Genomic DNA, 26,296 nt, shown 5'->3' with positions numbered 1-26,296 from the left:
TGAAGTCTTATGTGGATAGTAGTCCCTGAGAAATATACACCAGCCTCCCAAAGGCTATTTCGGATCTGTTGGGCAGACAACTGAGGATTTTTCTAAAGATTAGCGAGGATTCTTCTGCCATCAGCAGTGGAGGTCTTCTTTGGCCTGCTAGTCCCTTTACCATTAAGGAGCTCACCAGTGTGTTCTTCATGATATTCCACACAATTGACTTTGGTAATCCCAAGGTCTAAACAATGTCTCATTTTCACTGTTTTTTTTTCACTCAATTAATTTGAATTTGAATTTTAAAACAGATGGGCATATCATACCGTCCCAAAGATTTTGGAGGGCACTATAAATAATATCACTGCTGAATGGAAGACAAATTTCTGAAACAGTGACATATGAGCACTGACTTAATGGCCCAGTAGTGTTTCATTATCATGTAAACTTTGTTAAAATTATTAAAAAAGACTTCTGATTTCAAACTGAAACTAACTGGCAAGAGTAAAAAAATTGTTGAATTCAGCCTGGCAACCACTAGTGGCCTAACATTGACTCAAGCTGCACTTGTATGGTTAAATTAAACCAGCGTAACGTCCTCATTTGTGTAAACACATGTGTAAAGATCACAACACTATAGTGTATTTGTACTGCAGACTGTTTCAGATAAGCTAAATCTGGCAAATGTTTCTATTCTCTTTAAAGTGAATTATATTAGCTGTTAAGCAGTACAGTGGCAAAGCAGATAGTTTGTAGAACCACCATTTGTTGCAAAAAAAAAACCTTTAAGCCACAATTGTTGGCACACTGTTTATTTGCTAGGCTAAAATCTAACCTTAGCCGACTGGCTACAATCTCTTTAGCTATTTAACTGTACATTTCCCCAAGAGGACTCAGAAAAGACAGCAAGAGCAGAGCAGAACATTTCTTTTTACAAAAAAAGTTATTCAGAATAAGTATAAACAAGTCTGAAACAAACCTGTTAGTCAATCAGATACTCCCTGAGAGTGGGTGATAGATAGATATGCGAAAGAGTATGATGGTATGCATGTTATAGTGAGTATAACAGGTTTTAGTGTATGTGAGAGAATGATAGTGTGAGAGAGTGGGATAGTGAGTATGAGAGAATATGATGTATGTGTGTGAGAGAGTTACATTCAAATAAAAAAATTCTCTCATAAGTCTCAATGTCACTTTACAGTTTAATGAATCAAACACTGTTGGATCACATCTACTTGAATATCAAAGAGGGTTACCAAGGATCAGGTGCAGCTACCCACCACTGTCCTGCCCTGTAGCCAGTATAAGTGTCTCCATGGATGAGACACTCATACTGGCTACAGAACGGTGAGGAGAGCATTAATGCAGGTCTCAACTCGGAAAGAGGCCAGTCCGGATGGAATCCTAGAAAGAGTCCTAAAAGCGTGTGCCAACCAACTGGCTGCCACCATCACGAACATCTTTAACATCTCCTTGGCACAGTCTACTGTCTCTGCCTGATTTAAAGGCACAACCATCAGAGTTCCAAATAAACCTGTCTACAGTCATGCTGAATTTTGCAGCTTCCAGCTTGACTAAAGTTAACAGCTGACCACATGGACAAATGAAACAACTTTGCAATACAAACTATCAAAGGATATTTTCTGAGTAAATGCCTTAAATGTAAATATAAATGTTTCTTTTCTGTAAGTAACATAATAACATCATTTGAATGAATCATAATTGTTTCTCCTGTTTGTGAACCCCCCTATAAGAATGTACTCTACTAGCAGCTTATTACACTTGAATGCCTGAATCTTTTTCAGAGACCACTAGTGAAAATGATTCATTTTTGAGGCCTTTTTCAATAACATTAGAACTATTTGACTGAAGTATTTTTTTAAATGACAACAGAGCAGCATAATACAATGTTTATCCTTAACTATATTTTTATTCTGTCTAACTGAACCATAACTGAACCATATTTAAAGCCACTGTAAAAATAAAAAAGTATGGTATAGTGTTGTTATAGATGAATTTGATAAGTGATAAGTGTTAAAATACTGAAAAAACTATGGATTGTGAAAGCAGTTCAGTTCAACTTTATTTGCATAGCATAGCATCATTTAAAACACTCCAGATCACATATTAAGATGAGAATAAGAGTGTCAAAGAAAGGTTTCCAAAGGTCAAAAACAGATGAGCTGCATAACCTTTCCAGTTCTGTGCAAAACAAAACAGGATCATATTTCAAAGCATTTAATTACCAGACTTTACTATTAGATAGTGGGGAAGCATTTTAGATGCATTTAACCTTTTAAGAGACACTATGGTCCACCACAGTAAACCTTCTTAATACAGAGTCACTGGCATTTATCTCAGTGGAAAGCTCAATGGCCACATTATTATTTGGAATGGGGATGATGGTTGGCTCACCATTCCAAGAGAAAGCATGTCTGAACCTACAAAAGTCACATCAGTTGCCTCATAAACATAAAATATGTTTGAAATCAGCTGAGAAGTGATACACTGGCCACTAGACAACTGTACATTCATAATAGAATATAATAGAGTGCATAATAGAAGCATAGTCATAAGGTGTGCCCAAGTTGTTGGTGTTGGCTTTCTCAGGCATATTCTAGTCCTATGAGTATACAAATAACATGAATATTATAATAATATAATTATAAGAAGATTATATAATTTCTATATAATATAGATTTATAATCTTATTATAATAGTTTGTTCTTTGAGATAGAAAGAAAGTAAATGTATATATGATACAGTGAACACACATTCCTGGAGTGGTGGGCAGCCTACACTGCAGCACCTGGGGAGCATAGAGGGTTAAGGGTCTTGCTCAAGGGACATTGGCACTTTGCAATTTTTAATTAGCTAAATGTAAACTGTTTACTTGCTTAATTTGACATATAATTCAGAAAATACATTTGTGCTGCAACCAGGGTCTTTTTTTTGTAAATTGCTAACATTATTTAAAGCTTTGAATGGTAAAATGGAAAGTAAGACAGCAGTACACTGAAAACCACCACATTAACTTTATGAATAGGACTTGAAATGTACTTCCTTCAAGACCCGTCTGTACCCTCTGTACTTCCTTCAAGACCCGTCTCTTCCAAGAGTACTTGGGCTGGTCACGGCCACTGAGGTCATGTTCATGATGGTCCAAAGCATGGAGGAGCTCATGCTGTATAACATGTTTGTAGAGACAGCTACTGTAAGAATTACAGCCCAGAGACAAAATCGGCTGTGTTAGAAACATTATGTACATGGTTATATATATATATATATATATATATATATATATATATATATATATATATATAACGGTCTGAATCGGATGCATGTGATGTTATCAAAGGTTCTCAGAACATTCTCAAAGAGATTTTTTTCATCAGGTCTTGTATGGGAGATAATAGTAATTTGTTAAATAGAAAGGGGGGGGCACACAATTATTTTATTCCAGGTAAGAAGTGTTACTCACTGTACTAGTTATTAATGAAGTAGGGTACATAGACCTTTCCATCCCTGCTTTTGGGCCACTTGTACCCTGGCTCTCGAAAAAGACACTGCGCTGCATTTTATAACCCATTATCCAGAGACTTTCTTGTGTGGAAAGTGGGCTTTATCCACTGCATTCAAATTTAACTTTAAAAAATACAACTTTTAAAACAACATCATTGTTTAATTCCTAGAGTAGGACAAAAAAGTAGGAGCATAACTTTATACAGTGATACACTGCCAACAATCTCAGCAAGTGAATACGTCTTAAAACTATTCAATACATCTAATGCTTCACATTAATACTTTATAATTAATGTTTTATAAATGCATCTATAAGCATGTTATTACATTTATAATAACATATTATTTATGATATGACATAACACCATATATTTGCTTATAAGTAGTCACAAATCTCTTTTACAGACATGTTTCTTCCATCGCTCAAAGAATATAAAAAAGTCACAGATGAGAGGGAAATATGCGGAATGACATCAGAATCTGTCATTTTCACCATTTTTTGGATAACTGTCACAATGAGATGAATTATTCAGGTGTGTTTACTAGATCTCCTTTGTCTAATAGGCCTCCTTCATGATTTCACATGCTGACAGTACTGCTTAATTGCTAAATGAATGGTAAAACCATTTGCAGTCTTACCAATGCTTTTATTAGCTCTTTTAATTATAGCTGAGACAGATAACTGTGATATCTGTGAATTAATTAATTGAGAAAGAAGTTAACAATGTTTATTTCAGATACAGAAACTTAATTAATCATTTCTAATAATCTGGACAGCATAAAGTAAAAACAGCTCACCAGTCTCTTCAAAGCTTCCTTTAATGAAAGCCTAGTTTAGAGCAACCAACACTCAAATGATTACTCATCTTTATTAAAGAAGAAAATATGTTGGAAAATGTTGTTTCACTTTCCAAAATGTGTGTGTGTGTGTGTGTGTGTGCTCACCTTTACAGAGCGACTCTGCACTAGAGTGAAACCCAGCAGCAACAGCAGGATGAGGATGATGAGAGTCTGCAGAGACACTGAGAATGGATGACGGTCAGGCAGAGTTTCAGTTTAAATAAACTGACAACAGCTCAAAATGCTCTTCTTTGTGTCATAGCTTTCATAAACCTCAAAATAAAGAAAAACATAAAGCTCATTGTGTAACCAAATGCATTTGGCCATCCAAACCTGTTACACATAACTTGGGCAATCCGGTTTTATTACAATACATACATCCTTGAGTGATTTTTCTGTATCGGAAGAAGCAGAGATTGCTGTTGAAATACGGAATCTGTCAAACTCCCGGGTTTGCCTCCTGACTCTGTGGACTATACTGCCCGTGATTCCTCCCAGACTGCTGTCGCTGCTGTCCCTGTTGTTGCTGCCCCTACGCACTTTGAAACTAGCATGTTTGCTGTGAGAAATACACCAAAGAAATACACTGGAACACCCAATGGGATACCGTGTTCCATTTATTTAGCCAATTCACAGTCTAGTTCAAATAAGTCTCTTATTTCATTTTTGATCTCTTGTCTGACTGACTGATTGGGCCTACTAATATAACACGTTTTAACATAAATGTTTTTATAGCTGTTTTTGATCACCCTGATGAAGGTCGCTCTCAGGGACAACTACTCCGTCAAGGTACTGATTACCAGTGATGTCAGTAACACATTACTCTAAACTCACCACTTTTTTCAGTAATGAGTAATCTAACAAGTTACTATTTCCAATCCAGTAATCAGATTACAGTTATTTATCCAAGTCACTGTGGGGGAGAGTTAAAGAAGTTGGTCAGGCAGTAGTTAAGTAACTTATAATCTTAGTTACCTTTAAAATCAAGTAATCAATAAAGTAACAAACATACTTACAAAAAGAAGTAATCAGTAATTAGAAATCCGATTACTTTTTCATGGTAACTATGCCATCACTGCTGATCATGCTCTGGATTTTTATACACTGGCAGCAAGCAGCAGTTTAAATGAATCTGCATTAGTGGTTACTTTTTGCAATAAATTTATGGCTTGTAAGGATGATGGTCTTACCTTAGAACGACTAATATAATAATAATAATAATAATAATAATAATAAAAGCTCCTGTTTCGGTTCCATCATGTCATTCACATCTGCCATCTCATTTTACTATTTTCTTTTACAGCCCTATTATTTTTTCTTTTAGAACCCAGTTCTGCCATTCAACATTCTGCTGACTTGCTCCCTTACAACACAGTAAAAACCATATGAATCCTAGCTCAGTGTAGAAAGTAGAGCAAGAGGAGCAATTTCAGGACCATGCTATACTTGGAAGTTTCATCCCTAAACACGTTCAGTTTGCCTCCAGATATTTTTCTCATATATAGATACCAAGATTTATAGTTCTTTTAAATAAGACAGATCAACTGGTAGTCTGCTGCTAAGTTTCCCCCAGTGACAACTGAACCTCTATAATCATGGAGTTAATGTAGTTAGTGGTTAGCAAGTTCACATCACAACCTATAAGACACTAAAACAGGAGCAAAACTCAGGATTTCCAAGCAAAAACTCACAAACTAAGGATTTCCTATGTTAAGATGGTTGGTATGAATCCTTTGCAGGTCCATTTGTGATAACCAAACCTGGTCATACACACATATTTAATGTATTTAAACATACTGAGTTGTATCTTGTAAATGTATCTGAGGACAAGTATCTTGTAAATGTACTAGCAAAGTGATTTACTTACTTAAAATATATTAGTATTATGCTTTCATAAAACTTTGATCATACTTTTGAAAATATAAAATAGTATATGTTTTATAAATACATTGCTTTAAAGTACACTTTTGTTCAAATTGAGTTCATTTTAATTTAATATACTTCTTAAATACTATTCTATTTCTACTATATACTAATACTAATTCTATTTTCAAATAGAGTTTTGTACATTTTTGCAAAGACACACTTGAAGCACGCTTGAAATATCACATAAAATTATAAGTATATTGTAATCCTAAAGATTGTTTCTACGCAAATAAATTAAATCTGTTGTAAAACTGTACACATCCCTTATATAACTTAACTGTATTGAGATGAACATTTGTCATTATTTTACAGATTCTTGAGTTCAATCAACTTAATAATAATTGAGTTTATTCATTTGCCAATGACAAATGGACAGTGATTGGCCTATGCAAACAAACAGCACACAAAAAAGTAAAATAAACTGCATGGATGTTGGATTAAATCACTTCTGTCTTATTGATGTTTCTCTAAAAGTCCAGTCACTGAGTCAGCTGTGCTGGATTAATACAATACCCGGGGCTTGTATGTGGAATAAAACCTATTTGAGTGATCACTTATGCTGTAATGCAGAATTATGATATCACCCTTTATGAAGATGGTAATTGATGTCATGTAATGTCACTTCCAATAAGGATAAAATCCAGGACTGGAAACTGGATTAACTCTATAAATTAAATTACATTCAATGTATATTTATAGTATATTTCTGGTACACTCAGTGTGTAATAGTAATGCAGTTGTAATATGTATTAAATGTGTTTTAATTTCACTTTAAGTATACAATGTGTACAATATTTTACACTAAGCTATTTATCTAGATTCATCTTAGCAAAGTTTTAACAATTATAATTTTAGATTTAACATCGACATGTTAACATAATATTCTAGTCTATATTCTCATGCTTGATCCTAGTACTGCTAATTGTATTACCTGTAAACATACATTTTGTTAACCTGAGCTGCCTCTAAGTATTTTACAGCACCAAGGATTTGCAAACTTACAGTTTTGGCATTATAAGGCCTTTTTTAAGTAATTTGTTAAAAATCACTGAGCCAATAAGTAGAATTATTTTCAAATTAACAAGAGGAAGACCTTACAATAAATCATTCAGGAAAAGATAAGCTAAGGTTTTTAAACACATAATTAAAGTAAGTAAGTGAAGTGACTAATTTAAAAGATCCAATTGACCTTATTCTGTTCATGCAGCTCTTGCTATTATTTTTACTATTACTATACTTACTTTTTTTTCGCAACTCACAACAGTATATATGAAGTCGCCATTTTACTTTTTTACAAGTATTTATATCACGAGGCCTGAAAAGCTTGCAGTTTGGATGTAATTGCTTTTTCTGTATTCATTTTGCAGATATTTGTCACGCCCGCGCCGCCGTGCCCGCCCCAGGGGCGGTCTCGGGCCGCGGCTCACAGGCAATCTAGAACTCCCCCTTCAAAGTCTTGTCATGTTCATGTCATGTTTAGTTATGTTCTGGACTTTTATGTTGAAAAGGACTCTTGTGTTGACCCCCATCGTCGCCATCTTGGTTTTAGGTTGTGTTTGTCATGTGTCTGTTCATTGTTTGGTTTATGTGTTACACCTGTGGGCTGGTGTATTTAAGGAGGGCTAGTGTCAGCTGCTGGGGGCCGAGAATTACTCTTAGTGCACCGCATGCACCCAGGTTATTGAGTTCACGGTAGAGACTCAGGATTCATCGGTCTAGTCTGTAGAGTCCATCCTCGTACAGGGGACTCTTTCAACCTAGCAAGCTTAGCAGGGAAAGCTAACTAGCTAGGCAGCTCTCGTCTCAGGGTCCATTAGGGAGCTACTGCAGGTCTGCGGCAATCTCTCGCCCAGCTTCATAGGTTCAGTGAGTTTGGGTCCAGGAGCTCCGGGAGTGAGCGACACTCCAGCTTGCTTCAGCAGTTACCTCTCCTCACCGTCGGACCGGATCAGTCGTCTAGGTTTGGCGGCTGACTCCTCACGCTCTCAAGTCTTGTAAGTTCAATGCGCCTGACTAGCGCTACTCTTTATGTCCTAATTCTTAGTTTTCCCAAGCTCGGCTTGGAAGTTTGTTTCGGAGTAGCAGTATTGGCTCAGCCCCGGCAGCTAGCACAGCTCTAGTGCCTCACCAGCCCCAGGTGTGTTCTTTTGTTTGCCCAGTATTGGTTGTCACGGTTGTTGTTTCTGTTCCTCCTTATCCCTGGTTATCATTGCTGCATTTCTGTTTTGTTTACGGTTTATTGTGATCAATAAACTCTCTCGCCTTGGTCCATCCCCTGCGAGTGTTCACCCATTCTTGTCAGACCGTGTGGATCATGACAATATTGTCAATTTGATATGTAGCTGTAATTGTTGTTTGAAGAATAGAAAATAACACAAGAAAATTTTGTAATGTAATGTGCCAAACAGAATCAGACGCTCGCAGTGATAAAATATGAGGCTTTACTAATGGAGACGTAATCTAAGTTCGTAGTCAAAAAAGCCCAAGTCAACTGCCCAACAGAGGCGGACCCAGAGCTGCCGAGGCATGGAGGTGCAGGCAAGCCAGGAGCGAGTTTGAGAGACCCTGTCTCAGGTGGCCCCTAGGGCGAGGAGCAGGCCTGTTGGGGTGACGACTGTGGAATTTCCGGTAAATCAGTTACAAAATGTACCGCGAGATGTGACCAGGGGGCAGCACGGAACAGATAGTGGGACTAGCTTACCAGCTATGTTACACTGATAACAGGTTGTACACAAAGCTTCAAAGTCATGTATGTCTTTAAGCATTGATTCCTGCCAATATTTATGCAATAATAACATTTACCATGACTTTACTGACTTCTTAACAGAAGATATGAATAACCTTAAAACTATTTGCATAACGTTACTACCCAAATGATACAAAAATGATGCATGTTGTAAATGTGAGTTTTAAAAAGTAGTTCAGCAAGATGTACCACATCTTGTGATGGATCAACCATTGCAAGACAGATGCAGATCTTCCAGAGAAGGAAAGCGGCTTATGTTCTGATAGTCACTATAGGTGATAGTTTGTATGAATGGATATCTTGTGATGCAGTACTATTTACCAATAATATTTATTGTACACTTGTACAACATAGTGGGTATGTTAATGTGCTGGAAATAGAGCAGTATAAAACCGAAGATGCAAACCTTGTTTTTGCTTGTATTGCTAAATCAAGGTAAAAAGGAACAGAGCTGGAGAGCGAAAACTCACCCCGTTACCCAGCCTGAACATGGAGCATTGTACTCACCCGACTGTTGAGGAGGCGGTAGTTTTAGGAGGTTGCTGCCGCAGCCGGGATGGAGGACAGGTGGTCTCCTTAGCGTGATACAGCCGTGTACCCTTGAACGGCACCTCCCCCTGGACATGCGGTATGTTGTCCAAAACAGTGGTGCTGATCCAGCAGCTTGGTTCAGCACCTTGGACAGCGTGTTGTTGCTGGGCGTGCTTTTGTGACCCAGGTTATAAAAGCTTGATTAAAGTCCATTTATTAATAAAAGCGATCACACTTAAGATACAATAGAATTAAACTAAGAATGAGTCATTCTTAATTAGACGAAAATAAAAGATTAATGACTGTAAAATAATGAATTAAAGAGCAGAATTGAAACTAGATCCAAGCTGAGATTAGAGGTTAAGGATAAGACGCTGAGAAAATAATATAAATAAATCAAGTATAGTAACAAATATTTGAAGAAAAGAAACTTTATTCAGTTCAGATATAATTTTTGAGAATATTTCACATTTTTGTTCAGCATGTCACACATTTCAGTCAATAAGGTGATCAGCTGAAAAGCATGTGGCCATCACAGATGTGCGCTGCATGAAATGAAGCCTTCGAGAGCTGAATGGAGCATTTTACTTTATTTTCTGTGCACAGAATTGTAAATAAGTTCAATTAATTGTTCATACGGTGTATAAGTGTAGTTCATTGTGGTTGGAGTTGATATTTGTGTTCATAGTGAATTAAAACTTGAAATTAACTTGAAATAAAATTTAGATTATTATAAAATTGAGACCTATCTATTATAGGTCAGTTTTTTTTTACTGGTGTTCAAATTGGACCTTTCTATTTTGGATGGCGAGCCTCCCTGAACTCAGACCCAGGAAAGCTGTTCACAAGCACTGTGGATGTTGCAGATTTGTGAAGGTTTTCGTCCTTGTTGAATTTTGCGGGTTGCGAGTCCTCATCCCCAGTGTGGTAGGAGGAAGCACTTACCTTACCACAGACTGGACCTCTTGCACTTACATACATCCAACTGCAGCCTAAGAAACATAAGGACATATGGCCCCCCGAGCCATAGCATAAATAGTATTGGTAATATTAGATCCTATTCATATTAGTATTCATATTAAGTTGTTTATTTTTTTTCCACATGTTGTATTTTTCCTCCTTTCTTTCTTTAACTAATATTCTTACTTACCTGCTGCTTTATTAAAAGTGAGCCTCAAAATCACAGAGAAGTGGTGCAGTGTCATCTCTCGGGTGATGTTTGTTTGGCTCTGTAGGCGATCCTGGGGTTTTCTGATTGGCCCGCAGTAATCTTTTTATTTCTTGTGTGGAAGTTTACCAGTTCTTACCCTCAGTATTTGGGGCTTTGTATTTACAATACTGAACCCCAGCTGGTACATAACTGCCTTTCAAGATCTGTTACACTTGACTTTGACCGTGGGGCGGCCCGGGCTGGGCTCCACCACACATGATAAAGCAAAAAACAAAAACCATAATTACCTAAAGATCATATTCACAAATTGACCATCTTTCTTTTATTAGTTATTTGTGTAAATTGTGAAAATCTATGGTCTTAACTGTAAAAGTTCAAATTGAATTGTGCTAGACTTACAATTATGAATACAATTGCCATAGAAACAACTAAGATTAACTGTTTAATTGTTTGACCTCAAATAAATATTAAATATTTAATGTTACTCACTGCTGATAATTATGACAAATCATGTATCTTTAAATGCATTTTCTGTTTTCTTTTATTTACATTTATATTCATTGTATTTACTTTAATTTAGTAATGATAAACCTATTACTGTGAAAGCTAACAACTCAAGAAAGTAAATGCAGTCAGATAAAATGACTGAGCTCAACTAATTGTGATCAGGTAATTGTCTTAAAATGTTGTACAAATTTCAAAGTGTATTGTACTGTAGCAGAAATTGGAGCGCTATAGCAAACCAAGAATTATTTATTAATTACTAAATGGTCGAGTCATTGAGTTTATTCATGTATTCCTGACTTACTTAATAACAAAAGCATAGAATTGGTATTATGCTAGTTTTAGGAATGTAAGAGTTTAAGTGTTTGTATGGATAAATAGAGCTCCCTGACATTGACATCAGAGGTAAAGTGGAATATGCAGCAATGTACTTATAAAGTGTATGAATAAAGCATATGTACAGAGCTCCCTGAAATAACATAAAAAGTAAAGTGACATATGCGGCAGATTAAAAATCTGGGGATGGTCAGTGCAAATATAAACAGTGGTGCAAATTGGAGCTTATAGACTCTTAAAGTGACGTGTGCATAACCAGTTTGAGTATTGAGTTTGTGTGTTTTGTGTGCAAGATCCAAAGTTTGTATGTTAAAGGGGTGAAAAGGGAAGTAGAGGCAGTGCAGGAAGTTTAGCAACCTTTCTGCCTGGTGGACTGAGCTGTCCCTCATTCTTCTGGTTCTAGCCTGGAAACTCTGTAGTCTCCTCCCTGATGGCAGCAGGCTGAAGAAGCTGTGTAGTGGGTGGATAGGGTCCCCTGCTATGCAGAGGTCTTTCTGAGTGAAGCAGGTGCTGTGTAGGTCATGTAGGGAGGGGAAAGAGGTGCCAACGATCTTCTCATCTGCTCTCACAATGCGCTGAAGGATCTTGTGGCTGGATGCAGTGCAGGCGCCAAACCACACAGTGATGCAGCTGGTCAGGATGCTCTCGATGGCGCCTCTGTAGAAGGTGCACATGATGGGGGTTGGGGCTCTGGCTCTTCTCAGCTTGTGAAGGAAGTAGAGGTGCTGTGAGCTTTCCTGACCAGTGATGCTGAGTGGAAGCTCCAGGACAGGTCCTCTGAGACGTGCACTCCCAGAAACTTGGTGCTGTTCACTCTCTCCACCGCTGTGCAGTTGATGGTCAGAGGAGCAAGCTGGGAGTGCATTTTCCTGAAGTCCACAACAACCTCCTTTGTCTTCTCAATGTTCAGAGAGATTGTTGTAACAACACTTATACCTACAGGACATTATTCCTGAAATTGTGGTTAGAAAATGAAGGTTGTTTGGAAAAGTATAATGACTGTTATATTAGATCACATGGACAGCTACTGCTATTGGACTGATCTCTCACCTCGAGAATACACATGTGGAAAATCTTCATTTGGTTAAACATGCATGAACTAGAGATTACATCAAAAAGATAAAGAAACAGTGGAACTGCTAAACAAACTTGAGGACAAGCAGCACCTTGAGTGCAGCATGAGTGTGTTTGTTTCACTCTGTGTGTCTAGATGCCTCACACCAACCCAAAGATTGTTACTCTCGGAAATAGGCAAAGCAAATAACCGCACTGTGGACTAATAAGACTTCATAAACAAGTAAGAGTACAAAACTGAGAAGAGTAATAAACTGTCATAAACAAATAAGAGTTTGAATAAGAGAAATACATTGATTATGTTGGTGAATCAATAGAAAAGAGCTAAAACACAAAGAATCTCTAATGAGAAATAAAGCAACTAGTTATATGAAGAGGTTATTTTCCTTCCTCTTCAGCTAGACCTGTTACAGTATGCTACACTCTATTAAACCGTGGTTATGAGAGACATACAGATGTGAGTAAATACAGGTAAATGTGTGGAAGTTATAATGCAGAGAAAATCACACAAATTATTAATAAAGGACACACATGTATTAGGTAAAGTATAATGATTGTAAGAAGGAAGCCATGGGGTGTGAATGGATTGCTCCGGATCACAATCACCATCTCGTACAGTGACCTGGAAAGTTCTGGGATAGACTCATCTTTGGATGAGTCTGATCCTTGGGTCAGAAATGGCAGTCTTGGGCATAGACTATGTTACCTGGGTCTGTTGAAAGGTTAGTGTTGGTCAAGAAACAGATGTCTTTCCTAACAGGGTGACGATCTCTGTAGCAAGAGTGAACATCAGTTAGGGTGCTCTGGAGTGGGCACTCCTCTGTCCTCCAAAGAGGGGTTTTAAAGTTGTGCTCTCCCTTTTAATGACTGCTTTAATAACTTAAGCTAGGACCCAGTGCCCTACGAAGGAGGAGGTGTCCGTGTCAGCGGGTTGGGGTGGATGTCTGGTTTAACTCATCTGAATCTAAAGTGCTTTAGCATTAGTGCAGCATGGCAGTGGCGCAGGGTGTGGGTGGCACAGCTCCAGGGGCTCCAGGTTGTGGCTTTAACCCTGGCTCTGGTCATTGTGTTAAATGACCTCTTACCTCTCATACAGAGAATAGAAAAAACAGAAAGAAATTCAACTGTCCGTGTATCTTTACTTTTGTTTATCTATCTATCTATATATCTATATATCTGTCTATATCTATCTATCTATATATCTATCTATCTATATATATATATATATATATATATATATATATATATATATATATATATATATATATATATATATATATATATATAAATCTATCTGTCTGTCTGTCTGTCTGTCTGTAACACTGTTAAAATTAGGACCCTCTTTCTGAGCTCTTCTATAGAGGCTGTTCATTTGCCCAACAAAAGGAAAAAACTGTTGGTTCACATTTCAGATATAAAGGACTGTTATATTGTTGAGAGTTGAGTTTAATATCTCACGAATTCTTGACTCTGAAGTTTATTATTTTTCTACTCATTGGGTTTTGTTGTTTAATCTGAATTTTTGACTATGTCATCGAGATAGGCTGCTGCATGGTCCTCTGTGCTCTTCAGCACCTCATCCACCATTCTCTGAAATGTTGTGCCACCTCAGTGCAAACCGAATGGCATAACCGTAAAATGGTACAACCCATTAGGCACACGGAAGGCTGTGAGTTCCTTGGCTGCCTGGCTCAGTGGCACCTGCCAGTACCCCTTGCACATATCCTGCGTTGTTAAAAACCTGGCCTTCCCCAGCCTTCTCCCGTCAGTTCATCAGCTCTTGGCATGGTAGGGGTCAAAAGCAGAAACCGCATTTAGCTTTGAAAAGTCCACACAGAATCTCAGGCAACCACTCTTCTTGGGGACCAGTACTACGGGGCTGCACCATTCGCTCCTTGATGGTTGCCCCCCCCCCCCCCCAGCATTGTTTCCATCTCTTTCTTTAGGTCAGGAATCAGACGTGCTGGCACTGTGTAGTGTGTTTGTGTGATGGGCTCTGCCTTTCTCAGATAGATAATGTGCTGCCTGAGGCTTGTCTGTCCTGGATGTTCTTTAAACAGCCCAGCTGGTATCCTTTCCATCAGCTTCCTCAGCTTGTCCCTCATCTTGAGAACGTAGGACAGGATGTTAGCTTTTCTCCTACGTTTTCTCTTTCACAGGCCTTTTTCAGGACGTCCAGCGGACCTCTGACTTGTCTTTCATACAACAGCATCAATAGCGAAAAACCACTGGATGCTTGTGGACCTTCTCTGTAAGCAAACAGAAGATTTGGAAGCCATGTGTCCCAATCTGCACCTGTTTCGGTCACATATTTGTGCAACATGCTTTTCAGAGTCTTGTTGAAACGTTCCACCAGCCCATCTGTCTGGGGGTGGTACGGTGTGGTCCTTATGCCCCTAATGCCTAGCAGTTGAAACATCCTTAATCTGCTTAGGTGTAAAGTTTGTACCTTGGTGAGTTATTACCTCTTTTGGGACGCCCACCCTAGAGATGAGTTGGATTAAGGCATTTACTATCTGACGTGTTTCAGTCTTTCTTGGAGCAAATGCTTCCGGGTAAAGAGTAGCATAGTCCCAGATTACTAAGATATAGTGATTTCCTCACCGGCCTCATGGTAAAGGGTCTAATTTATCCATGGCAATCGGTGAAAATGGCACGTCAATAACTGTCAGACTTGTTAATGGCACCCTGTCTGACTTTTTCTCAGGTGCTGTTAATTGACACTCTGGACAGACATTACAAAATTCAGCTACATCTAGCAGCTGACTTGGCCAGTAAAATAGACTTGCAATTCTGCTGTGTGTTTTAGCCTGACCCAATTGACCTGCCCACGGGTCAGAATGAGATATTTGGGAACCACTAATTGTTCAACACCATTTTTGACCTAGAGCTTGTTGTCTTTCAGAATGAGTTGACTCTCCTGAGCTGATTCTCTTTCCTTAGCACAGTCTAAAAACAAGGGTTTGAGTGTTTCATCCTGCCTTTGCAACGTCACTATGTCACCAGGTAAGGCAAATGTTTCACTTATGGGTGCATCCAATTTTTGTGCCTCTAATTTTTTCCTGTCTCTTCTCCCTTTTTGTTTTCTTGCAGTTTGCCAGCATATGGTAATTCCTTTAAAACTCCACTGTTTTGTTTGCAGTTTAAACCTTTCTAGCCTACAACCTTGTTACAGCCATAATCTCTGCAGTTCTCTGCTCAGTGTTTAAAAGATCTACCAGAATCGGGATATTTCTACCTAAAACAACAGCATGAGCAGATTTTTGCATTACGTCTACCTTTAATATGTAGCTTTGGTTATTGATGTTAACCGTGAGTTTAGTTGTGGGGTATAGGAGCCTAGGACAATCTCTAATTTTGTGGCCAACCTGATTTTAGCTAGCTGTGTTTGGCGATTATCGGTTGCCTGACTGTCTTTGCTTTTTTTTCTATTACTCCAGCTCCCCTGTGTGGTTGATAAATTCACTAGCGGCTTAGGACCACAACTGACCTCGCCCCCAGACTTACTTGTCTGCGCGTACTGGTACACTTTGACGCTGGAATCACAGAGCCGAAGGTCCTTCTCAGCTTGCCTTGCTGCCACGAAAGCTTCAGCTGCTTCCACTGCTTGTGTTATGGACGGCGGGCTGCGTTTAGTTATCCAACGTCTGAGGTCTAGACTCAGTTCTAAGGTACTGTTTGAATATTAGGGTGTTCCCGATGTCCTCTTTCTTTTTTTCCTCTAGGAGTCATCCACTTTTCAGACAGTGATTTCAGTCTGTTATACACTTCACGATAGTTATCAGTGGCAACATATGCAGCTCTAGCTTTTCCCTCTAGCAGCGGGACTACATGTATTGCCCAACTGCTTCTAGGCCATATTGCTGCTTATGCAATGCGCTCGAATGTTGTTAAATAATGTTCAGTGTAGAGATTAGAGATTATGCAATTATTTAAATTAAGTTACCTCTTACACAGAGAGCAGAACACTCGAAGAAATTCATCTATATATCTATCTATCTATCTATTTATCTAGCTAGCTTGCTATGTGTCTATCCAATCGTCATTGTTTTTATTCTTTTGGTGAAATTACAGAGCAGTCAGGACGTTTCAAACACAGGTTTCTGTAATAAAAAAAAGGAAACCGTTAACACTGTTTATCATGGAAATAGAAAAATATAAAGAATTATTTTAATTAAATTACCCCTTACCTCTTATACTGAGAGCAGAAATCTCAGAGAAATTCATCTATTTAACTATTTATATGTTTATTTATCTATCTATCTAGCTATGTGTCTATTAACCCGTTTTTGTTTTTTTTCTAGTTGGAGAATTTGTAGGACAGTCAGGGCGTTTCTTTTTGTTTCATTTCAAACACAAGTTCCAGCAATCAAAAAGAGGAATCAGATAATGCTGTTTATCATGTAAATAGAAAAATATAAAGAATTATTTTATATAAATTACCCCTTACCTCTTATACTGAGGGCAGAAAATGTGGAGAAGTTCATCTATATATCTATCTTACTGTCTATCTATCTATTTATCTGTCTAGATAGCTTTGTGCCTATTAACCCGTTTTTGTTTTTATCCAGTTGGTGAAATTGTAGGACAGTCAGGGTGTTTCTTTTTGTTTTATTCCAAACACAGGTTCCTGCAATCAAAAAGAGAAATCAGATTATGCTGTTTATCATACAAATAGAAAAAAAGAAAGAATTATTTTAATTCAGTTACCCCTTACTTCTTATACTGAGACTAGAAAACTCTGAGAAATTTATATCTTTAACTCTTTATCTGTCTATTTATCTATCTAGCTAGCTAATTGTCTATTGACCCGTAATTTGTTTTTATCTAGTTGGTGAAATTGTAGGACAGTCAGGGTGTTTCTTTTTGTTTCATTTCAAACACATGTTCCTGTAATGAAAAAAAATCATATAATGCTGTTTATCATGTAAATATAAAGTATTATTTTAAATAAATTACCCCTTACCTCTTATACTGAGAGCAGAAAACTTGGAGAAATTCATCTATCTATCTATCTGTATTTCTTTCTATCTTTCTATTTATCTGTCTTGCTAGCTATGTGTCTATTAACCTGTTATTGTTTTTATCCAGTTGGAGAAATTGTAGGACAGTCAGGGTGTTTGTCTTTGTTTCATTTCAAACACAGGTTCCTGTAATGAAAAAAAAGAAGTCAGATAATGCTGTTTATCATGTAAATAGAAAATAAAAATCATTATTTTAATTAAATTACTCCTTACCTCCCATACTGAGAGCAGAAATCTCACAGAAATCTATTTATCCGTTTATTTAGCTAGCTAGCTAGCTATGTGTCTATTAACCCGTCATTGGTTTTATCCAGTTGGAGCAATTGTTGGATAGTCAGGGCGTTTACTTTAGTTGATCTGTAGTTTACTATCTTACTCTCTCTCTCTTTTTTTTTTTCTTTCTATCTACATTTTTATCTGTATTTTTGTCTACCTCTTCTATTTTTGTTTTTTTGTAACAGCTTCTTACCTATCCATTTTCTACCTGTCTAATCCTACATAGATAGATAGACTAAAGTCTTTACCATTAACAAACCTTAATTACTGATTCTGTTCACCATCCCGAAAACATCACCAGCTTCTCAACATTACAACTTTTACCCAGTTAAGATGAAAACACACATCATCAGCAGACTTTAAAAACCCAGTCAGTTCAGCAACCTCAAGACTAAAGCACACTGCCACGGCGGACAGGAATAATGAAAAGACTGTTTGTCCTACATTTGCTGTCCTGATGTGTGGAGATGGTGCTGGTTAGATATGGAAAACTGGATACTTTCTACACTGTATTCCCTGACAGTGTGGTGAACTCATTAAAATTATTCTATTTGTAAGCAAAACTGCAAAACAGTTCAAACAGCTTAAAACATTCAAGTTCATAGAACGATATTCAAGTTTTAATCTCAACAAGCTCAATGTGTTCAAGTAAAGACAATCACTAAACTCATTGTTTTTCATTTAATATTTACGGAGCGTCTGACGCAATGCGCTCCTGCATGCCCATTGGTTATAGCCGTCTAATTAGCATACTGGGATTTCTGAACAAACATGGCGGACAGTGCGGTTGGTGAGGGAAAATAAGTTTATTAGCAGTTTTTAAAAAAGAAACAGTTAATTTACTCTCTTTCTCTGGATAAGTACATGTTTTTGTTCTAAACACTGGCATAATTTGCGGCAAGTGATGTTTTTTTTATTAAGGGGAGCTATTTTGAAGTGCGCGCACGTTTTTTGAACTCCATCTCGCGCGCCTCGTTAACAGCACCTGGAGGGAGAGAGCGCGAGCGCTGCTGACCTGCTGAACTCTCATAGTGCAACACAAGTCCCAGCGGTCTTCATTCTCCTTACTGTGGCTGCTGCTCTCATGCTTGGAAGTGTAATTTGGTGAGTATATTTAAAAATAGTTTAATTGTAGTTCGTTTTTGAGGTAAATAAAACTGGTAGTTTGTCCGTTTACTTTGCCTGTAACTTGGCTTGTCGTAATGGGGAACAGCTAACTTGCTAAGCTAAGCTAAGCTAGTACCTAACCTAGGTTAGTTAACTAGCTAGCTAGCCAACGTTAAAGAAGAAAGTTAACTTAAGTTAGGCTAATTAGGTAACGTTATTTTACATCTAAATACCCATAATAGTTGTTAATGTCTAAACTTGGTTAAACTATAGTTATTTTCTTGGTACTTTACAGTGTGTTTAAACTTGTATTTCCCATATTCACATTTAGTTTGAGTGAGTTTGATATTCCTGCACTGACAACAGAAAATGCAGTGAAATAGAGAGGTTTAGCTAGAGATTGATAGTGGAAAGGCCATGAAAGCAGAGTCTAAACTTTAATTGTTTTTGCTGTGTGTTCATTTAAAATTGCCTAATGTCGATGTAGTTAGCTTCTGAAATGTTTTGTTATTTTGCATGCTTAAGGATTTAATGATAAGAGCAGATAACGTAGATGTAAATGCAATTCATTGGTGCTTTTGATTTTTTTTTATCATTACAAACAAAATCATTATTCTCTGGCATTGACTACTGTGTACACATTGATACATTTGTTGCATTGTCAAAGAGATTTGTATTTGTGTGTGCATGAACAGGAGGGTACACTAAAGATGAACGTGTCCAGCCCCTAAAACATAACTGCATAGGTAAGTATAATATGAGTTAATTAAGTGCTAATTTTGTAAAGCAAATTTAGAGCAGAGAGAAATATAACAGAAATTTTAGAAATATAGAGCTCCTACCTCAACAAGTATTAGCTTTTTGTCACTTGCCTGTCATTTTGTCAGTTGGTTTATAATGGCAGATATGGAGTGGAAATGCAGGTTATGTGATGCCTTCTCTGATACTCGTGGCAAGTTACTTTGTCATTACCGCTTGCAACATAACCACTATTCAAAAGTCTGTCCTTTGCCATGTCTTTACGACTCGTGTATTTGCACATTTCGGTCATTCAATGCACTTAAAATTCATCTTTCAAGGATTCACAAAAACACAAAAGGGACAAGTCAAGGGGGACAAGGAGTGCAAGTGGTGTATACATGTCCCTTGTGTGGGTTTAAGCAGCCTTTTTCAGAGAAAACACTATTCACTCATTTAAGAGGGCATTTGAGGACCCATGAAATGGTAACATGTCCATATAAGAGCTGTGCCTATAGTACTAATGTGTACACTTCCTTTAATGCTCACAAAAGCAGAACACATGGAGACTCTAGTAGTGCAGATCTATTTAATCATGTCTCTACTGATGAAGACTCTGTAGGCCTAAGTGCTGCTGGTTCTTCTGTGGAAAATGTTGACCTGTGTGAGGGGTTGGGACCATCTGAAAATGAAGACACATTAGATGATGAGGATGATGGTTACCAAACATCCTTGCCTTACAGAGCCAGGAAGTCACTGTGGGTGGTATGGCTGGAAGATTAGCCTAAAATTTAAGATGGGTAACTATCGCACCAAGCTGAGCAGGTCTGGATGTGATGAGGTGGCTGTTAACTCTGGTAAGAGGAGCCGAAATAACCCAGAGAGTGAGTCACCCCACTGCAACATCAAAAGACCTCGTCGAGCAGAGGTGAACTATCTACCAAATTTCCCAAGAGGAGAGGATGCCTCAAGTCTGGAGCGACTAAGAGTGCAAGTGGTAGAAGAAGTATCAAAGATGGATAAAAATCTACAGATGATAGAGAGACTAATGCAAACTACATATGCATTACGCCGGAAACAAATAATTGCCGACAACCCATCCCAATCTGTCAAGGACCTTCTGGAAAATTGGCCTGCGCTTCGAATAGAGTCACAGGTAACTTTTTCTTAACTTTCTTGTTACATTTATCCTCATACTGGTATTTGTAGAATCAGATTTCTAGAAAATTTTATTGAAAACTTCTTTATTGCAATCTTCTGTACTCCAAGGTTTGTGATGTGATAGGAATTCCAATTTATAAACAAATTTTAAATGCAGATTGTAATGTACTGTAAAACAACAAATTATACAATTGAACATTAATCTTATTTGTATTTCTATGCCTGAATGTTTAGGTTTGTGCAGAATTTCACAGGATCACAAATATCAACTTGCGAAGCAAGTTCTATGCAGAGTTGGACAAACATACACAGAGGTTATTGGCTGTCTACCGGCAGAAGGCTGCACGTACTGGCAAGACTGCGGAAGCTCTGAGGAGCATATTTAGTGCTTATGATCTTCTGGTATGTGACCACATTTAGTATTAATTTTAACAAAGATATTGCACAAATTTTATGCTTCTTCTGTTTTTTCTTCTGCTTCCCCTGTTTCTTCCTATCCTGCATCTACTGCTGCTTCTGTTGTTTTACTCTTCATTTGTTTCTTCTCATTCCCTCATCTAATCTAAAGAGTTTCACATCTATTTACAGGAGCAATGTGATGTAAACCACAGACGTACTGCTGCGCTTCGAGCCCTCCCTGTGTTCCTTTGTGAAGATGACTCTGCTTTTTTCAGGACTTGGAACGTAAGTTACTAAATATGTACAGGGTTAGTCAAAAGTTGCAGGATACCCTTTTATTAAATGGTCACCATATATTATTACTGAAATAAATGGCGTCCTTTTATTTCAGTACAAGAAGTATTTTTGCTCTCAACAGTAATTGTTCAATCTTATGTCTTGGGACACTTTGTGCCACTACTTAACCAAAAATATTAAAAAATCTATAACCCTCATGTTTTACATTTGAAGACATCCCACCAACACCACTGAATCTTGTATGCTTGTTCTGCTTTGGAAAGAAAGCATAAGTTGGAAGAAAGAAATCAAAGATTGGAATTATTGTTGTATGTGTGTTTACTATTTTGTTTGTTTTTGTTTAATTTATTTTTCAGACTGAGAAAGAGAGTGAACCGGACATCGCAGACTTGGCAGTTGGTCAGACCCAAGTTCCCCTGTTCAATTCAGCCCTGCAAGGATTGCCATTGTGCTGGAAGGTGACATTGTGCTGAATGACCTTTCTTATTTGGCTGATGCTTTTCTCATGTTACTTGGTTTAATGTATGCATTAAACATCTGCTATCCAAAAAAACTGATCCACACCTTCCACTTCATTCAGAAAGTCATTATGGGCTTGGATGACTTTAAACCACTAACACCCAGGCTGCTAAATCTAAAAAATGATCTGCTAGGGAGGGTGTAATTGGCGAATGATACACTCCCTTTTGATGGGACTTTTGTAGGTTCTGCCTGTTGTAAATTCCTGTTGAAGCATCACCTTTCTATGCTCTGTTAGATAAACCTGCTGTTGTGGTAAGTTTTTTTTTTTTTTTTTTTTTTTTTTTTTTTTTTTTTTTTTTTTTTTCCTTTTTTTTCTAGATTGCATTACCACCTCTTTAAATTCCAAGTTCCAAAAATTGTTCTGTTGGAGAGTCACAAATATGTTCAGAAAATATGCCAGTTTTTTTTTTTTATTATTGTTGCCATGGTACAGGCCATTGTACACAGAATTGTTACTGCACAGGTACACATTACTAAGCATTAAGGGCTTAACTAAACATGCTTAACATATTTTGTTTAATACTATATTTTATTTTATTGTATTTTATGGAATATTTTTTCAGTTTATTGTATGCAGAGCAGCCCTATTAATACATGGCTAGGCCTGTCACGATTGCTGTAATGTATTGTACTATATACTGGCCCAAAGATTATTGCAATAGTAAAATAATAAGTTATTTTAAGGCAAATGTATGTGACAGATATAATGATAATATAATGGCATGATAATGCAATTAAACCCTTTTAAAGAGCAATGTACTTTTAATAATTATTAATATTAAGAATTTGTGAGTGGAATATAAGTAAATACTCATTATGCACAAGTTAAGCAAATAAAATGAAACCAAAAAAGCTGACATACTTGCTCCTCATTTGCTTTATTCATTAAACCCATTGTACCATTAGTCAATGTGATTATTGTGACAAGCCTATGCAAAGCCATACATTTTTTTTTTTTTTTTTTTTTTTTGGTTTAAATGGTGTAATGTGTTTTGACTTCAGCAAAGTTTTATTGTACCTCAGAATGGGTTTTATATATTTGTTGAAATGAGTGGTTTATGACTTGCATCCTGGTTACTGATTTGCTAAAATAAAATGTTAATTTTAGCAGATTAACGTTTCCTTGTTTTATATTTATTTTTTGTGAAGGTATTTTGAGTTAAGTTAACTCAATTACTTTGTGGTAATTAGTTTCCTCAAATGTTTTAAGTAAAGTATTAGTCAAGTATGAGTATTTTCTAGTTGAAATGTTTGAGTAAATGAAAAGTGTGTCTGACACAATATTTTTAATTTAAACTTAATACAACTTTTTGAGTATTCCAAACTATTACAGTATACATTTTTTGAGTTCATTAAAAGTAGTTTAGTATAGTTAAGAAAACATTTAAATATTAAGTACAACATATACAGTTATTTTAAGTAAAGTTAGACTGAATTTAAATAGTTCTAAAAATGTAATAATATTGAGTACAAGATAATAAGGTTTATAAATTTCAGTGCACATAAAAATGTTATATTCTTTGCACTTAAAATAATAGAGTTTGTCTACTTAAATAGTTTGTGGTAATCAGTTTCCTCAAAAAATTTGAGTTAACTGAACTTATTCGGGTTTACAGTGTACTGATTAAGGTGTGATTTATCTAGCTAGCTGCCCTTAAATACGTGTCCTGTAGTTCGTATACCTGAGATGTCAGCTGACCTGATGATGGTAGCTACGTAGCTTCAGGTATGTTAAGTAGCTTACAGCTAGCTAGGTGGCTAGGCTAATGCGGCCTCTAACGTAGCATCAGGTACACAGCGAGCTGTAGTTGTGGCCATTTTCGTGTAGTTTGGTGGATAAAACAGATCTACACACACACCATATGACCTTAGAATTACAAGATTTTACCTGATAGGTTTTGTGAAAATGGGCTAATTTGATTATTTGATGTTAATTATCTGAATGTTAGAACTATCTGGGCTGGTTTCACAGACTTGCATTAAACCTAGTCCTTGACTAATAATAAACCTAGTCCTTGACTAATAGAGAACTTCAGTGAAGATCACCACTGGAAAAAAGGATAATGATCAATCCATGTCTGGGTAATCGTCCCTTCCTGCTCTAAATCACCTGGTCTGATAATGTGTGAATCACACAGAGCGGTGAAATGTGTCCATGTTGTGGGTCACCTAGAGTAGTATTTAAAAAAAGGTGTATATCGCCTGATTGAATTTTAGAAAGCTGCTATTGAAGACGAGGATAGTTGGTCAGTTTTGGAGGTGTTGCATGGCTGTTAATGGAAAAGTGGTGGTATGGACTTAATTCTTACTTACAATGACTCACTTATGCATGTATTTTATCAGACTGAGAATCCATAAAATGTCCATCTCTGTTCTTTCCATATTTTCTGTGAATCAGAATCAGAAATACTTTATTGATTCCAAGAGGGACATTGCAGTTGTTTCAGTTGCAACCGTTTGTGTAAGAATAAACACTCTATAAAATGAAATTTAAAACAAAAAGAGAAAGAAATAAAATGTGTCTATAATATAAATATAATAAAGTGTCAGTAACTGTGATAATAAATATAAACACACTGTATAAGGTAGTTGAAATTATTGCACCTCTGAGTTATTGCACATATTTAAATGAATTGCATTACCGTTATTATTGCACATATGAACAGTATAATGTATTTTACAGATGAACTACTGCACAGATGCTCTGTGGTGCATTTAGGTGGAATGAGTCTTGCACTGAATCCTGTGTCTCATCACAGTGTTGTAGAGGGGGTGGGAGCCATTATCCGTAATGGCATGCAGCTTATACAGCATCCTCCCAGTTTACACTGCTATCAGCGAGTCCAACTTCACACCCACATCATCACTGGCCTTTTGGATCAGTTTGTTCAGTCTGTTGGTGTCTGCCACTCTCAGTCTGTCCCAGCATGCACTTGCATTTGCCACCACAGACTCATAGAAGATCCTGAGCATAGTCTGGCAGTTATTGAAGGACTTCAGAAAATAGAGACGACTTTGGTCCTTCCTGTAGAGGGCGTCAGTGTTCTTTACCCAGTCTAGTTAATTCATTGTAAACACCCAGATATTTGTAGTTCACCACAGTGTACACATTGACCCCCGATGGACACGGGGTTCACCGGTGCCTTGTCCCTCCTCAGCAGGTCATTTTGTAAAATTTTCATGAGTCACTGAACAATAGCAAAAAATGGTTCAGCTTGCCATCCTCTAGGAGGAAACATACGTCATGTTGATTTGCATGTTCTGTGTATGTATGAAAATGTATTTTATAAAAGTTATATTATTATAATATTATTATATTATTAAAAAAGGTTTAGTTCCAGAAACTGCAAAATATCTCAAGCCGCAACTAGTGAACAATGCTTTGCAGATGTAAATGTACACCACGTGATTGGTATGTATTTTTCACACCTAAAATGTTATTCATTTTGACTCTAGCTGTATCCTCATAATGTTATATCTATAAAATTCAAAAACTGTTTGATAAATGTTAGATGTACATTTTTGCTTCATAATTTTAAATGTATAGAACTTGAGATTATTTGTTTCATGCATTTTTTTATTATTATTTTCAGGAACAAAGTCTGTGCTTTTGGTGTACAAGCTTGTAACATGTAAGGAATTGTATAATGTTCATTAAGTCATTTTATTTTTATTGCCAGATTTACAACTACAACTACTCCAGGATACACTGGACGGTGATGTTGCAGAACCCAGATGCCCAGCATCTCACAATTGGGCCTTAAGACAATGTTTGTCTAAGGGTCGCTGGAAGCAAGACCTAAACTCCGTTATCAGGTGCATGGACTGTTTGCCAAAATCTCATTTCTGTGGGAAATGTGACATTTCCATACATCCAGATCTTGTCTTTCACAACAGGGAAACTCTTGTAAATGGGTTTTATAAACTCCTTCCACCATCAACTGTTGTGCAAGACCTCAGCGGCCAAAATGTCCTAAATGAGCGAAGTAAGAGCTACTTAAAAACTTAAACTCATTTGAATATTTTTCCTTTCTTATAGTTCATATATATATATATATATATATATATATATATATATATATATATATATATATATTTTTTTATTTTTTTTTTTTTTTTTTTTAATAGCCTGTTTGCTGC

The 26,296-nt window shown here is 36.9% G+C and overlaps 1 protein-coding gene across 1 annotated transcript; it reads left to right on the top strand.

Annotated features, from left to right (window-relative positions):
* The first annotated feature begins 18,700 nt into the window (after positions 1-18,700).
* On the top strand, positions 18,701-25,920 carry LOC140548012 (uncharacterized). The gene is made up of 7 exons (XM_072671360.1): positions 18,701-19,036; positions 19,735-19,785; positions 20,521-20,933; positions 21,173-21,340; positions 21,527-21,622; positions 21,991-22,092; positions 25,837-25,920. The coding sequence occupies exons 3-7, from the start codon at positions 20,574-20,576 to the stop codon at positions 25,918-25,920; spliced, it is 810 nt and encodes a 269-aa protein (XP_072527461.1). The 5' UTR covers positions 18,701-19,036; positions 19,735-19,785; positions 20,521-20,573.
* The last annotated feature ends 376 nt before the right edge of the window (positions 25,921-26,296 follow it).

This window comes from Salminus brasiliensis, chromosome 25, assembly GCF_030463535.1.
Source record: "Salminus brasiliensis chromosome 25, fSalBra1.hap2, whole genome shotgun sequence".
Taxonomy (NCBI): Eukaryota; Metazoa; Chordata; class Actinopteri; order Characiformes; family Bryconidae; genus Salminus; species Salminus brasiliensis.
This window is presented reverse-complemented; position numbering and strand designations above follow the sequence as displayed.

Coding starts and splice junctions, on each gene's coding strand:
- LOC140548012 (XM_072671360.1), top strand. CDS start 20,574: ATGGGTAACTATCGCACCAAGCTGAGCAGGTCTGGATGTGATGAGGTG. Junction 21,623..21,990: donor CTTTTTTCAGGACTTGGAAC/GTAAGTTACTAA, acceptor TTTATTTTTCAG/ACTGAGAAAGAGAGTGAACC. Junction 22,093..25,836: donor GATTGCCATTGTGCTGGAAG/GTGACATTGTGC, acceptor TTTTATTGCCAG/ATTTACAACTACAACTACTC.